We start from the raw sequence: 15,495 nt of genomic DNA on the forward strand, positions 1-15,495 counted from the left end.
TTGGTATCAGTTTTTCCCTATCTTACTTGACTTTCCAGACACTATTGTCTGTTTATCCATGATTGCTACCATGATCCATCTTAAACTCAAATATGATCACATCACCTTGCTCAGCTCATGTCTATAAACCTTTATATTACATACCTGGTTATCATTGTACTGGTACCTGAAAACTTGTCCAGTTTCACTTCTGCTACAACCTTTCATATTTTGTGCTTTAGCAATACTTAATTGCTGGAAGCCCCTTAGCTACACTATGCTATTTCTTGCTTCTGGGCTTTTGATCACAGTATCTGCTACCATAGAGTACGGCTATGACCGCTCACTCAAAGTCTGTTTATTTATCTATTCATTCCTTCTTTCTATCTATTCATTCACTTTTTTGTTCTTTCATAATAAGTGAACAAATTAATAGCTGTCAAAATCCAGATAGGAACAGAGATAACACTACAGGTATTACAACAGAGAGAATTTAACTTTAAAAAAATTTTATTGTTATAAATATATACAGCAAGAGGCTTCAATAGGTCCATGTAAAATTCCATCATATTTTAAAAACATATTTAATTATAAAATTAGGTAGGGGTTTACATTTCAAATCAACTAACTATTAATCAACCCCCCAATACTTTACTTTCATATGCTTTTTGATTTCTCCACTTATGGATTATTGGTTCCAACCCATAGTGACCCTATGCACAACAGAGTGAAATACCGTCAGGTCCTGTACCATCCTCAGAGTTGTTTTTGCTTGAGTCCGTTCTTGCCCATAGCTGAGCCCATTTCACCCATCAGTAGTTGAGCCCATTGCTTTATCTGCCCTCTCCCCTCCGTTTGTCCATCTCCAAAGTCAGTTCCCATTGGTATGAAGCCTCTAATTTCCCCCAACCCCACATCTATCGGTGATTTCATATAATATTTGTCCTTTTGTGATTGACTAATTTCACTGATGTTCTCCAGGTCCATCCATGCCATGAGGTATTTCATCATTGTTTCTTATTGATGGATAGAATTTCATTGTGTGTATGTACCAAAGTTTCTTTATACATTCGTCTACTGATGGGCATTTAAGTTGTGTCCACTGTCTTGCTGTTCTGAAAAGTGCTGCAGTGAACATGGGTGTGCTTATGTTATTTGTGCTGTAACTCTTAGTAGTTCCTTAGGATGTATACTTAGGGATTACTGGGTCACATGGAATTTCTATCTCCAGTTGCTTGAGGTAGCACCATGTCAGCTTCCACAGGTGTACATTTCTACAGTCCCACTGGTAGTATATGAAGGTTCCAGTGTCTCCATAGCCTTTCTGACCTTTGTTATTTTCTATTTATTAATATTTTTCATTGTCCATGTAAGGTAGTATTTCATTGTTATTTTGATTTGTGTCTCTCAGATAGCTTTTCGTCATATGCTCGTTTACCATTTGGATGTTATCTTTGATGAGTGGCCTGTTCATGTCTTTTTCTTATTGAGGTGTTGTGTTGCCATTTTCTATAGATTTTAGAAATTAGTGTCTTGTTCATTTCAATGTGTTTCTGGCATATGACCCACCAGTAAATACATAAAACAGAATAGATAAAACAAATACAGACCCTCTTTAATACAATTATTTGATTTTCTACAAAAGTATCCATGAAATCTGAGAGGTCAAGAAGTTGTTTTCCACCAATGGTGCTGTAATGATTGGCAATCCATCTGGGAAGAAAAAAACAAACTTTGAGATTACTGCACACTGTATAAAAAATTAGTTTGAAATGGGTGGTATGTTTTCATATGAAAGTTAAAGCCATATAGCTTTTTGTGTTAAAAATATCAGTGAAATATTTTCTTTGCTAAGAATGAAAATGCTCTTGGCCCATAAAAACAATACCCATGAAAATGATAAATTGGCTTTCATCAGAATTTTTTAATATCTGTTCATCAAATGACATTATTAAGTTTAGTCTGGGCAAAACGGTATGGACTCGTTTTACCTTTTTCCTCCCTGGCTTAGCACAACTAGAAACCCAGGAAACAAAACTAGAAGCAACCACAGGAGGACTCTGAAGGGTGGTAAGAAGAAGCAAAGTTGATTTGGGACCCCAGACCTGGAGCAGCCTGCATGTAAGAACATGCCCCCAGACAGCACACGGTGACCCATATTTGGTGTTTCCAACCCTCAACCTAGCAACAGAAGTCAACCCAGGTAGGCATAATTATTTCCCAAATCAAATGAGTCACTTTGATAGATAGATTGGAGCTCTGCTATCAATAAGCAGCCAAGAGAGAAATGCTCTCTTTCCCCATGAGACCTGATACTCCCCACCAGCACTGAGGTACATGGAGGTGCATGTGGCAGGTTCCTCTATAAGAGAAATCAGGCCACTGCAAATGGCCAGCCCCAGTAAGGTTTTCAACTCATTGGGCCTGAGACTCGCCCCCTCAGTGTACACATTTGTTGGCCATTTGAAAATCTTTGGAGAAATGTCCATTCAAGTCCATTGTCCATTTTTTGATTGAGCTATCTGCTGTGGGCTTTTTGGTTAGTTCTTGAAGTTTTATATATCGTTTGTTTATCAAATTCTTACCAGACGTATGATTTGAAGATGCTCTCCAAATCAATAACGTGTCTTTTCATGCTTTTTGGAGTGAAGTGTTTGATGAGCAGAAATATTTTATTTTTATGAAATCCAATGTATCTGTTTTTATCTTTAATCTATGGTTCAAAGCCTTGCCCCTATGTCCTTAATCCATCCTTTATCCTTAATCCATTTTGAGTTTATTTTCAAGCATGATGTAAGGCAAGAGTCCTGTTTCACATTTCTGCATGTGAACATCCAATTTTCCCAATATCATTTATTATAGAGACTCTTCTTTCCACATTGAATGGATTTAGCATCATTGTCAAAAATTAGCCCACCCTAGATATGTGGGCTTATTTCTGGATGATTTATTCCATTTTCCCAGTCTATGTATCCACTATTATACTAGTATCAGGCTTTTAGTGTGCTGGAAGATACTGACTATAATATAGACTACAAAATTTGGGAAGAAGTGCAGGCAGAATGATCCTTAGAAGTGAAGATGGCAAGAGGACATGTAATATAATTTTGACTTACATGCCCCCAGGGAAGGGAGGGACTCGACCCTGGAGAAAGTACAGTGTGCTTTATAAAGCAGAGGATTAGCTAAAAACAGGAAGACTCTGAATGAGATGGAGTGACACAGTGGCTGCAACGATGGACTGAGACATAGCAAAGTTGTGAGGGTGGCACAGGACCAGCAGCATTTTGTTTGTTGAACTTGGAGTCCCTGTAAGTCTGCAGCACTTCACAGCATCAAGTTCTTTCCATTGCTGTACCTGTATAGGGTAGGAAGTGTAAGTTCTCTGCCTTGTTCTTCTTCAAAATTCTTCTAGTGATATGAGGCCTCTTGGCATTCCATGTAAAATCAAAGATTGATTATCCTATTTCTTTTGGAATTTTGATAAGGATTATACTGAATTCATAGATCACTTTGGGTATATTTACATCTTAACAATACTAAATCTTCCAGTTCATGAACACAGATTGTCTTTTAATTTACTTACTGGCGTGTCTTCTTTAATTTATTTAAGCAGTGCTTATACTTGTCATTGTATACATTTTTGTATTACTTATTAGAGATTTTTGGTTTTTACCATTTACCCTGCAACTTTGCTAAATTCTTCTACTAGCTCTGGAAGCTTTTCTTGTGAATTTGTGTAGTGGGGGTGGGGTGGGGAGCAGAGTTCTGTATATGAGGTCATGTCAGTGGCTATAGATCATTTTACTTCTTTTTCCATTTGGGGTACATTTTTTTTTCTTTTTCTTGCCTTATTGCTCTGGCTAGGATCTCCAGTATAATATTAAATTTGAGTGATGAATTCCTAATTTTAAGAGTAAAGGTCTCAATATTTATCAAGTACAATACTCATATTTGCTGGGGGTGTTCTTTCATATATGTCCCTTAATCATAGTGAGGCTCTTCCTTTCTATTGTTCCTTCCTACTGTGGGTCTTTATCAAGAAACGGGTAATAGATTATGGATTATCAAATATCTTTTCTGCATGAACAGAAATGATACTGTGGTTCCTTTTTATTTTTTTAATCATGTGGTTTTATTTATTCTTTAAATGCGTGTTGCATTAATTGCATTTCTAATATTGAAACAACCTTACATTTCTGAAATAAATCCTACTTGGTGTATGATTCTTTTATAATAGTGTTAGATTCTTTCACTGATATTTGGTTGAAGATTTTTCTATCTGCTTGTGTAGTTATAAGGAATATTGACTTATGATTTTCTTATGGAATCTTTTGTCTGTTTTTAGTACCAAGGTAATGTTAGATTCTTCGAATTAGTTAATAATTATTCCTTCCCAACATCTTGCAAGAGTTTAAACAAGATTGATATGGGTTCTTCTTTAAATAGTTGGGTATATTTCCCCCAGTGAATCGATTTGTTCCAGGATGTTTGTTTATTAGTTGGAGGTGTTTTTGATTACCCATTCAATATCTTTGTTTGTTAAAGAGCTGTTAAGATTTAATATCTCCTTTTGAATCAGCTTAGGTAGATGTATGCTTAAAACATCTGTGCATTTCTTCTAGGTTCTCAAACTCATCTTCATGCAATTCTTAGTATTGTCATAACTATTTTTATTTCTCTGAGTCACTTCTAATCTCTCCACTTTCATTTCTTATTTTGGTGAATTACACATTTTATTTTTTTTTCTTTATTAGTCTACCTAAGAATTTGTTGAGTTTACTGATCCTTTCAAAGAAGCAACCTCTGGTTATGTTATTTTCATTGATTTCTCTGTAATCTCTGTAAATTTCTTTCTTCTAGTGGATTTAGCTTTAGCTTTTAAAATAGCAGCAATACACTTAACAATGTAATAGAGTGATGATAAATAATGTTGGCAATGGGTTCTAGATATAGAGGTGTTTATTGAGATGTATATGTTACCACGTAGTATAGTGGGCTACACGCTGAATGCTAACCCCTAAGCAGATGGTTCAAACACACCAGCTGCTCCTTGAGAAAAGATGAGATTCACCGCCTCAAACTGCAGGGCGCTGTCTGTTGTCCTATTGGGTGGCTGTGCGTCAAAATTGACTTGACGTCAGTGGATATAAAGTCTACTGTGTATTTTAGGATGCTAACTACAAGACTGGTGGTCCAAGGCCACCAGCCACTCTGTCGGAGAAAGATGAGCTGTCTGCTCCTGCAAAGTTTATAGTCTTGAAAACCCCACAGTGGGGTGCTATGAGTTGGAATCGACTTGGTGGCAGTAGGTTTGGGATTTAAATAAAATGTATTTTACATGTAATGTATAAAAGAGCACATTAATATATTTAGTAATGTAACACAAATTAATAACATACATTCGTTGTCATTTGTAGATGCATTCTATCCCACCCGTCCACCTCCTCACCCTTGATTTCTCTTCTCTTTCTTATGATTTCTCTTCTCTTTCTTTCGCTCTCCTCCCTTTTAACCAAGGCAGTATCCATCAAGCTTCTAGTCGGTTTCTTCATTTCTCACCCTTGTCTTCCCTCCCTTTGGTATGTAAGTCTTCGTCTTGATTTTTATCCTTACAGTAGTGGTGTCATATAAAATAGCTGTCCTTTGGTGACTGACTAACCACTCAGCATGATGTTCTCCAGGTCTATCCATGTCATGAGGTGCTTTGTGGGCCCATTCTTGCTTTTTTTAAAGCAAATTTTAGTCTTCCATTGGGTGCCTGTACCGAAGTTTCTACATCCAGTCTTCTGCCGATGGGTATTTGGCATGTTGCTAACTTTGACTCTTGTGAACACAGGAGTGCACATGCCTGTTCATGTTATGGCTCCTTTAGGCTGAAGTATGGCTACCTCATATGGAATTTCTATGCCCAGTTGTTTGAGGTCACACCTTACTGCTTCCCGCAATGGTCGTACATATCCATAGCAGCTTTACTGAGAAAGCTATTATCTAGACGAGCCATTTATCCATCTGCTAGACAATGAATGAGTTCTGATATACTATGACTATTACTCAACAATAAAAAGGTATGTTCTATTGGAAACAGCATTTGCATAAATGAATCTCAAAAGCTATTGTGCTGAGTATGAAGACTTATACAAAGGAGTACAATACTGTGTTATTACATTTATTTGAGCTTTGGAACAGACAGCATTAACCTTTGCTGGAAAAAAAAGGTAAAAATGATGTCTCTACGGGGATGTGATGTAGATTGACTGAAAAAGAGCATGATAGTTCTTTGCAGGTTTAAGGCACTGCTCGGTATCTTAACAGGAGCTTAGGTTATATAAAGTACCATTACAGTTATCAAAACTCAGCTGGTGCATACTCTAAGGTTTGTGGGTTTTCTTGTAGGTAAAGTTTGCCTAAAAACAACTTTAAACACATTTTGAATTCTAATTAGCACTGAAGTTTGGGGCATAAATGTACTTATGGCTGCAACTTACTTTGAAATGCATTTATAAAAATGTAAATGTATTGAGGGATAAATTGATGGATACACATATTTGTTGTACAGATGTATAGTTCATAAATGCTAGAAATGTCTTTGTAGTTTTATTCTGCATCTATTTTATATAAGAGTTGCTTCTTCCCCCCACCCCTCTGAGGGGGACAAACAACAGAAATGAACCATGGGTGAAGGGAGATAGTGGGAAGTGTAAGATATGAGAATAATGATAATTTATAATTTATCAAAAGATTGCAAGGGAAGAAGGGAAAAAAGAGGCTCAAATAGAAAGTAATGATGGCAACATAGGTACAAATATGTTTGACACAATTGATGTATGGATTTTGTGAGAACTGTAAGAGTCCCCCCAAAAATGATCTTTTAACTAAAAATAAATAGTAAATAAAAGTGACTTAACTATGGATGTGTTAATGATATGTGAATATTATATTAAGGAAACTACTAAAAAACAAAGTTGATCAATGGTTACCATGGATGAAAGAGGAAAATGTTTTGCTTAGGGGGCATTGAGTTTATGTTAATGGTGGCGGAAGTTTGTAAAAGGATATCAAAATGATCGCACAACTCGAAGAGTATAATCAATGGCACTGAATTCTACATGAAGAAGTTGCTGAATCAAAAGCTGTTTTGTTGTGTGTATTTTTGCCACAATTAAAAAATAATAATAATTACACTAATAAAAATGACTACAAGGAAGAAGAAAATGTTTTAAAATTGATTGTGGTAATGGTTATACTCTTCTTGATATGATTGAATATTGAATTGTATGGTATGTAAATGAAGTGTCAAGAAAACTGGTTGTTTTTTTTAAAAAGTTGCTTCATGTAATTATGGATATCTGATATCTGGTTTTGTGAATTGTCTGGATTCTGGGTAGATATCAAGTGTAATTGGGAGTATTTGTGCCTCAGTCATCAATTTGGGGCATTCAGAATCACTTTGGCAGTAGGTGAGTCTCCTTCAGATTCTTCAAATCACACTATTTGTCAAGTGAACATTAACTTTTCTTTATTTCTAATATTTGCTCCTCAATTTGGCTTTAATAATAGTTTATTTCCCATTGCTATTTCTAGGTAAAATACCATCTGCGTTTTAATAGGATACAGAGGTCCTTTCGGTGGCCAACCAAGATAGGCTGGCAAACATCCACCCTCTTTGCTGATCAGACATCTGCAAGATACAAGAACCCTAGTCACCCTGATGCAGGAAGTCCTGGTGAGCATATCCTTAAACACGCTTATTTTACCATCACAGTGCCTACTAACATGCATTTATATAACAGGTAGTAAGAAAATGGGTTTATTCTTTTTATGATAATCTAAAATTTTTACATTGCATCAAAAACTACTTTTCAATCCTATGTGGATGAAAAAGGTATTGTTTGCACTTTACCATCTTTTGAATCTTATTTTAATAGATCTAATTAAGTGCTGTCCTTAACTGCTCACCAAAGGAACAGTTTTGTTTGAAATACATGCACTTGCCATGAGTCATAATCAACTCAGTTGCAAATGGGTTGTTGTTGTGTTAATATATATCTTCATGTACTTATTTGTTCTGCTTACATAATACACATATTACCTGCTTTTGTGGACTGGGCCTACATATAATTTATTGATTTGATGTAAAACTTTAAAAGTTGTGATCTAAATTTTAAATTTATTTGCAAATTTGTGTTGTAACCTTCTATCTAGTAGATTCCCACTTATGGCAATCTTATCTTTAGTGTAACAAAATTGACTGATTCTGTATCATTCTTATAACTTATAATCCATGTCCTCCGTTAGTTCTTGATCCCTTGTGATGGCATGTCCCAAGCAAGCAAGTTAGACAATGTCTTTGTTGTGATCTGCATGTTTTCGTTGAACAATTTTTAGAAATAGATCATCGACGGTTCCTTCTCTGCTCTATCTAGACTCTCCCCAGAAGCCTGTCCATAATAGTTTTCCCTGTTGGTATTTGAAATATCAAAGGCATAAAGAGCAACAAACAAACCATCATAGTACAACAAACTTATCAATGGGGGGAGGGTTGTATATTACTTGATAAGAAAATGTGAGATTTGTGTTTATCAGTTATTATGATAATTTAGTTTATATTTACCAAATATTCAATATTATGCAAAAGCTATGGACATTTTAACATTATCAATAAAAAGTGGAAATAGTATATCCGGTAGGAGAATGGTTGCAACTATTAGACAATCCCAGGCCATACCAGAAGGATTCAATATGGAAACCCCAGTAAACAAACTAGGCTTTCCCTCAACCTGATCTGTAGCAGATTGAAGGAATTGACATACTTTCTTAGACTTCAGGCTGGACACCATCTACATGGACAATGAGGGTTGATACAACCGAAGTCCAACAACCTCTAATTCCATAACCTTGGGGCGACTTCGGTTGTATCAACCCTCATTGTCCATGTAGATGGTGTCCAGTCCATGGTTTTTGTGCTCCCCTGAAGCAGCCATGTTTGGTGTTGAACTCTTGCACAATTCCTCTGTGAGCTTTGCATGCTTTCCAGGGATAGAAGGCCCTATCGGAGAGTGTATTACCCTAAACTGCCTTTCCCCATACAAGTTACTAGTTGAGCGCCTCCCTCCACTTTGGCTAGTATGGCATCCTTCTCCAGGGACTGGTCTCTCCTGATAACATGTCCAAAGTACATGAGAGAATGTCTTGCCATCTTTTCCCCTAAGAAATCTGGCTGTACATCGTCCAAGACTGATCTGTTTGTTCTTTTAGCAGTTCATGGTACTTTCAGTATTCTTCACCATGGTTCAAATGCATTGTTTTTTGGTCTTCCTTATTCAGTGTCCAGCTTTCACATGCATTTGAGGCCATTGAAAATGCCATGGCTTGGGTCAGGCACACCTCAGTCCTCAGCATTCTTGCAATAGGTTTGCCCTATGCAATGTGTCATGTGATTACTTCAAGACTGCTTCCATGAGTACTGATTGTGGGTCCAAGTAAGATGAAATTCTTCACTAATTCAATCTTTCCTCTGTTTATCATGATGTTACCTATTGGTCCAGTTGTGAAGATTTTGGATTTCTTTACATTGAATTGTCATCCATACTGAAGGTTGCAATCCTTGGCCTTCATCAGCAGGTGTTCCAAGTCCCTTTCACTTTCAGCAAGCAAGGTTGTGTCATCTCCACATTGCAGGTTTTAAGTAAGACTTCCTCCAATCTGGATACCACATTCTTCTTCATATAACACAGCTTCTCTGATGATTCGCTCAGCATACAGATTTAATAAGTACGGTGAGAAGATAAAACCCTGATGTGCACCTTTCCTGATTTTAATTCATGCGGTATTTCGTTATTCTGTTTGCACCACTGCCTCGTGTGCACATTGAAGTGTCCTGGTATTCCCATTATTTTAAGGCTATCTATATTCACACAATCTAATGCCTTTGAAAGCCAATGAAACAAAGCAAGTCATCTTTTTGGAGTTCCTTTCCTTCAGCCAAGACCCAACTGATGTCAGCAATGATATCTCTTGTTCCAGTATCGTCTGAATCTGGCCTGATCCTCTGGCATCTCTCTGTCAGTTTCTGCTGCTGGATGATCTTCAGCAAAATTTTACTTGCATGTGAAATCGATGATATTGTCCTATAATTTACCCATTCTGCTGGGTCACCTTTCCTTGGAATGGATACAAATGTGGGTCACTTCTAGCAGTTAGCCAAATAGCTATCTTCCAAATGTCTTGACATTGACCAGTGAATGAATCCAGTGCTTCATCAACTTGTTGAAACTTGTTCAATTGGTATGCCATTAATTGCTGGAGTCTTGTGTTTGGCTAATGCTTTCAGTGCAGCTAGGATTTTTCCTTACATACCACTTGTTCTTGATAACGTGCTACCTCTTGAAATAGTTTAATGCTGAATACTTTGGCGGGCGGGGTACAGTGACTCTGTGGACTTTTTGTATCTTCTTTGGATGTTTATTGCATCATTCAGTACCTTCCCTCATAGAATCCTTCAATACTACAACTCAAGGCTTGGGTTTTTTCCTTGAGTTCTTTCGATTTAAGATAATCTGGTGCTATTCTTCCTTTTTGGTTTTCTAACTCTAAGTCTTTGCACATTTCATTATATTTTACTTTGTCTTCTTGAGCTGCCCTTTGAAATTTTCTCTTCGACTCTTTGATTTCATCATTTTTCCATCTGCTTTATCATCATTTCTTCCATTTGCTTTAGCTACTCTATGATTAAGAGTAAGTTTCAGGGTCTCTTCTGAAACTTTCACTTTGGTATTATTTTTATTTCCTGCCCCTTCAATGATCCTTTGATTTATCTATGTATGATATTTTATGTCATTTTACAACTCATTAGCTCCTGTGTCATTAGGGCAACAATGCATAAAATCTGTTCTTGAGATGTTCTAGAAATTTTAGTGTGATATTCTCAAGAATATATTTTGGATCTTGTGGACTTGATTTAACTTTATTCAACTTCAACCTGAACTTACATATGAGAAATTGGTACTCTGTTGCACAACCTGAACTTACATATGAGAAACTGATTGCCTGTTGCCCCATCCTGGTTTTACCTGCTGATACTGACCATCTTCATCATTTCTTCCCATAGATGTAGTCAATTTGATATCTTTGTCTTCCTGCTGGAAGAGTCCACTTTTCATTTTGTGTTGTTAAAAATAGGTAGAAGTAATTGATCTTGCAAAATTCTATCATAAAATCTCCACCTTTATTTCAATCACCAAGGCCATATTTTCCAACTACTCTCCCTTTCTTCGTTTCTGAATTTTGTATAACAATTCCCAATGATTATCAATGTTTTGATTGCATGTTTGATTAATTTGTTACTGAAGACATTGTCAAAATTCTTAAGTTTCTTCATTACTAGCTTTAGTGGTTGGTCATAAATTCGAATGATAGTTGTATTGATCAGTTTTCCTTGTATTCAGATATACATTATCCTCTCCAGCATTGCACTATAATGAAATGCTTAAAGATGTGGAATTAGAAAGCCAAAAAGGAATAACACACTGAGCATATTTCCATTTGAAAGGCCTGGAAAAAATCAGATCTCTAGTTGCAATGTTGAAAGATTATGTGGACTAAACTTGAATCATGAAAGAGGCATCAAAAGACAATTGAAGGGAACTAGTAAATGTCACTGTACCCAAAATAATTGGTCAAAATTCCACAATTTCAGAACCAATGATACTGAAGGGAGAAGTCCAAGCTACTCTGAAGGCATTAGCAAAAAAACAAGGTTCTGGGAATGGACAGAAAACCAATTGAAATGTTTCAATAAACTGATGAAGCACTGGAAGTACTCATTAACTTATGCCAAGAAATTTGGAAGGCAGTCACGTGGCCAACCAACTGGAAGAGATCTCCATTTGTACCCACTGAAAAGAAGGTGACCCAATAGAATGCAGTGATTATTGAACAATATCATTAATAATGTCGCACACAAGTAAAATTTTGCTGAAAATAATTCAACAGCAGTTGTAGCAGTACACCAACAAAGATCTTCCAGAAATTTTAAAAGATTAAGAAGAGGGTGTGGCATGAGGGAGATCATTGCTGATGTCAGATGGATCTGAAAGCAGAGAATAACAGAAAGATGTTTATTTGTCTTTTGTTGATTTCACAGAAGCATTTGACCACGTGGATCACATAAAACTACAAACCCATAGAAAAGAATGGGAGTTCTATCCATATGATAGACCAAGAGGCAGTTGTTCAAACAGAAGAAGCAAATAACACATGGTTTAGAATCAGGAAAGGTGTGCATAAGAGTTGTTTCCCTTCTTTGTACTTATTCAATCTGTATGAAGAGCGGATAATCCAAGAAGCTAGATTATATGAAGAAAGAGGAATCAGAATCAGATGAAGTTCTTATTAACAACATTTGATATGCTAATGACACAACATGACCAACAGATAACATTATGCTAAATGAAGAAAAGATTGAAGTTGTCAAAAAATTCATTTTACTTGGGTCCACAAGAAGCAGTAAAGAAATCCAACAATGCACTGAGCAAATCTGCTTCACAATACATTAAAGTGTGAAAGTCGAACAAGGAATAAGAAAGACCACAGAAGAAATCGTGCATTTGAATTACGATGCCGGTGAAGAATATTGAAAGTACCATGGACTGCCCGAACTCATAGGTTCAATTCTACCCTGTCCTATATTGGGTCTCTATGAGTCAGAATCGACCTGGTGACAGTGAGTTTGGTAGTTCAAACACTAAAATTGCAATGAGATGTAGCTAAACATCCCATAAGAGTGAAATGAAGTCTAAAATTATCAAATCTTTTAACAAAACATAGGAAATTATGCATGCAGCAGCATAAAATCAAGTGACTATTGGCATACTATAGATTTGCATCCTGGTGGATAATGAGCAGACCTGAGCTTAACCCCTGATATCATCTTTTAACAAAAGAGCAGGCTGGCATACAGAATAAATGAAACTGCACATGAGATTGGTGATTCACTTTAAGAAAAATCTGTAAGATGTTAAAAGGTCAACAGTTGACTCAAAACCAAAGATGAAAAGATAAGGGCCAGAGAAACTAGAGTACCTAAAATGGAGCAAGCAGTAATCCAATGGAACATCATACATTATATGAACAAAAAGAATAATTGTCAATGTAACTTGTAATTCAAAAAGATTTCAAGACAATGGATCAAATTATCAGAAATACATACGATGTATAAGTGACTGCTTCTAATAACAAAGCTTCAAATTAGATAAGGCAAAATATGACAGAATTATAGAGATAATTAGACAATTCCATAATCATAGGTGGGGATATTAAAACCCTTCACAGCAATTGAAAAATTGGTAGACAAAAAAGTCAAGAGGAGGTGGTATGAATAACACTATCCATGTCCTTTCATGTATAACCATGATGAGGTATACAATCTCTTTTTCAAATGCACATGTGTGTTCACTAGGAGAGCCCCTATGCAGAGTTATAAAATGACTCTCATTGAAGTTAAAAAACATAATTCCAAATTATGTTCTTTAGTAACAGTGAAATTACAGATCGATAAGAAAATTAGGCAGATCACAGATACTTGAAAAAGAAACAACGCATTTCTAAATAATCTGAGTCAAGAAAGAAATCATAATTATATAATATTTAAAATTAAAACCATATGACCATTTAAAATTTGAGTAGTGGGAGGACAAAAGTTATAGATTAAAATAATGCTTTAATGGGAAATTTATAGCTATAACAGTTCTATTAGTAAGAGGAAATCTGAAATAATGTAAGTTCTAGTCTTTAAAATCAGTCAAGAGATCAAAAGATGTATTGTACTGGTTAAGTCTGTTGCCAATGACTTCCTTTACAGTACTGAAAATCAAAGGTGATATTTTGAGGACTAACGTGTGCCTGACCCAAGCCATGGTATTCTCCATTGCCTCGTATGCATGTGAAAGTTGAACATTGAATAAAATAGACTGAAGAAGAATGGATGCATTTGAATTTGGTGCTGGAGAAGAATATTTAAAGTACCATTGACCTGCTAAAATGACTAACCAATCTGTGGTGGAAGAAGTAAGGCTTGAGTGCTCCTTGGAGGCAAGAATGGCAAGAGTCTGTCCTACATACTTTAGTCATATTGTCAGGAGAGACCAGTCACTGGAGAAGGACATCCTGCTAGATAAAGTGGAGGAACAGTGAAGGAGGGGAAGGCCCTTGTAAAGATAGATGGACACACTGGCTGTATCAATGGACTCAAGCATAGGAAGCATCGTGAGGGTGGAACAGGACCATACAGTGTTTTGTAAGTTGTATATAGGGTCTCGATGAGTCAGAGTCATTTTGGTGGCACCTAACAGCAATAACAACAGTCTTCAAAATGTATCAAAATCTAGATCAGAAGCAACAAAGCCCACATGTGCACAGCAGCCTGTGTGATCATGAAGTGCCGAAGGGATCAGGTATCAGGCTTCAGAGACAAAATAATCATGTCATTGTGAATGAGGGGGAGTGCAGACTGGGGATATAATCAACTGGACATCCCCTTACAGAAGGTCGCAGGGACGTGAAGAGCCAGTCAGGGTGCAGAGTAGCAACAATGAAACACAACGTTTTCTAGTTCTTAAATACTTCCTCTACCCCCACTGTCATGATCCCAATTCTACCTTACAAATCTGGCTAAACCAAAGGATGTACACTGGTAAAGACAGGAACTGGAAACACAGGGAATTCAAGACAGCTGAACCCTTCAGGACCAGTGGTGAGAGTGGAGATACCAGGAGGGTAGAGGGAAGGAGAGGTAGAAAGGGGGAACCAATTACAATGATCTATATATAACCTCCTCCCTGGGGGACGGACAACAGAAAAGTGGGTAAGTTGACAAAATAATAATTTATAAATTATCAAGGGTTCATGAGAGAGCGGGGAACAGGGAGGGAGGGGGGGAAATGAGGACCTGATACCAATCGCTCAAGCAGAAAGCAAATGTTTTGAAAATGATGAGGGCAACAAATGTACAAACGTGCTTGACATCATGGACGTATGTATGGATTGTGATAAGAGTTGTATGAGCCCCCAATAAAATGATTTTTTTAATTAAAACGTATCAAAAAGAGGAGCAAAATAAACCCCAAGCTGTGATTCGGTGTTGCAGTTAGCTGGTTTCAGTGAAAATGAGGGCACTTCTGTGATAGTTACTGGAATATAAGTATTTATGAGATTCATTTACTTTTTTATATTTCCAAGTGTTCATTTCTACAATATCTAATGAAAGCAATTTTTTAAAAAAGGGTTGAATGTAGCAAGCATGCTACTTTAAATATCCTAATTTGAGGGTGATGTGAATAAAGTGTTTTAAAGAGCTTTTTGTGTCACAATTATGATTGCAGGAAGTTAGTTTAGGTTCTGAACTGCCTTCTTTATATGCTTTATCTTATCTTTGATCTGGTTTGTTTAACGATGTTTGTTTTATCATGCAGAATACATCCAAGAAGGGTTCCTGGCTGTACAGTATGCCTTAGATAA

The 15,495-nt window shown here is 36.5% G+C and overlaps 1 protein-coding gene across 1 annotated transcript in view; it reads left to right on the top strand.

The window, feature by feature from the left end:
* Window positions 1-15,495, top strand: part of LOC142422893 (phospholipid-transporting ATPase ABCA3-like) — a 186,061-nt gene that overhangs the window by 15,385 nt on the left and 155,181 nt on the right. The window contains exon 4 of the mRNA XM_075528113.1: window positions 7,564-7,705. Coding sequence (XP_075384228.1) covers window positions 7,564-7,705 — 142 coding nt within the window. The remainder of the gene's footprint in view (window positions 1-7,563; window positions 7,706-15,495) is intronic.

This window comes from Tenrec ecaudatus, chromosome 12 (genome assembly GCF_050624435.1).
Source record: "Tenrec ecaudatus isolate mTenEca1 chromosome 12, mTenEca1.hap1, whole genome shotgun sequence".
In the NCBI taxonomy this organism is placed as follows: Eukaryota; Metazoa; Chordata; class Mammalia; order Afrosoricida; family Tenrecidae; genus Tenrec; species Tenrec ecaudatus.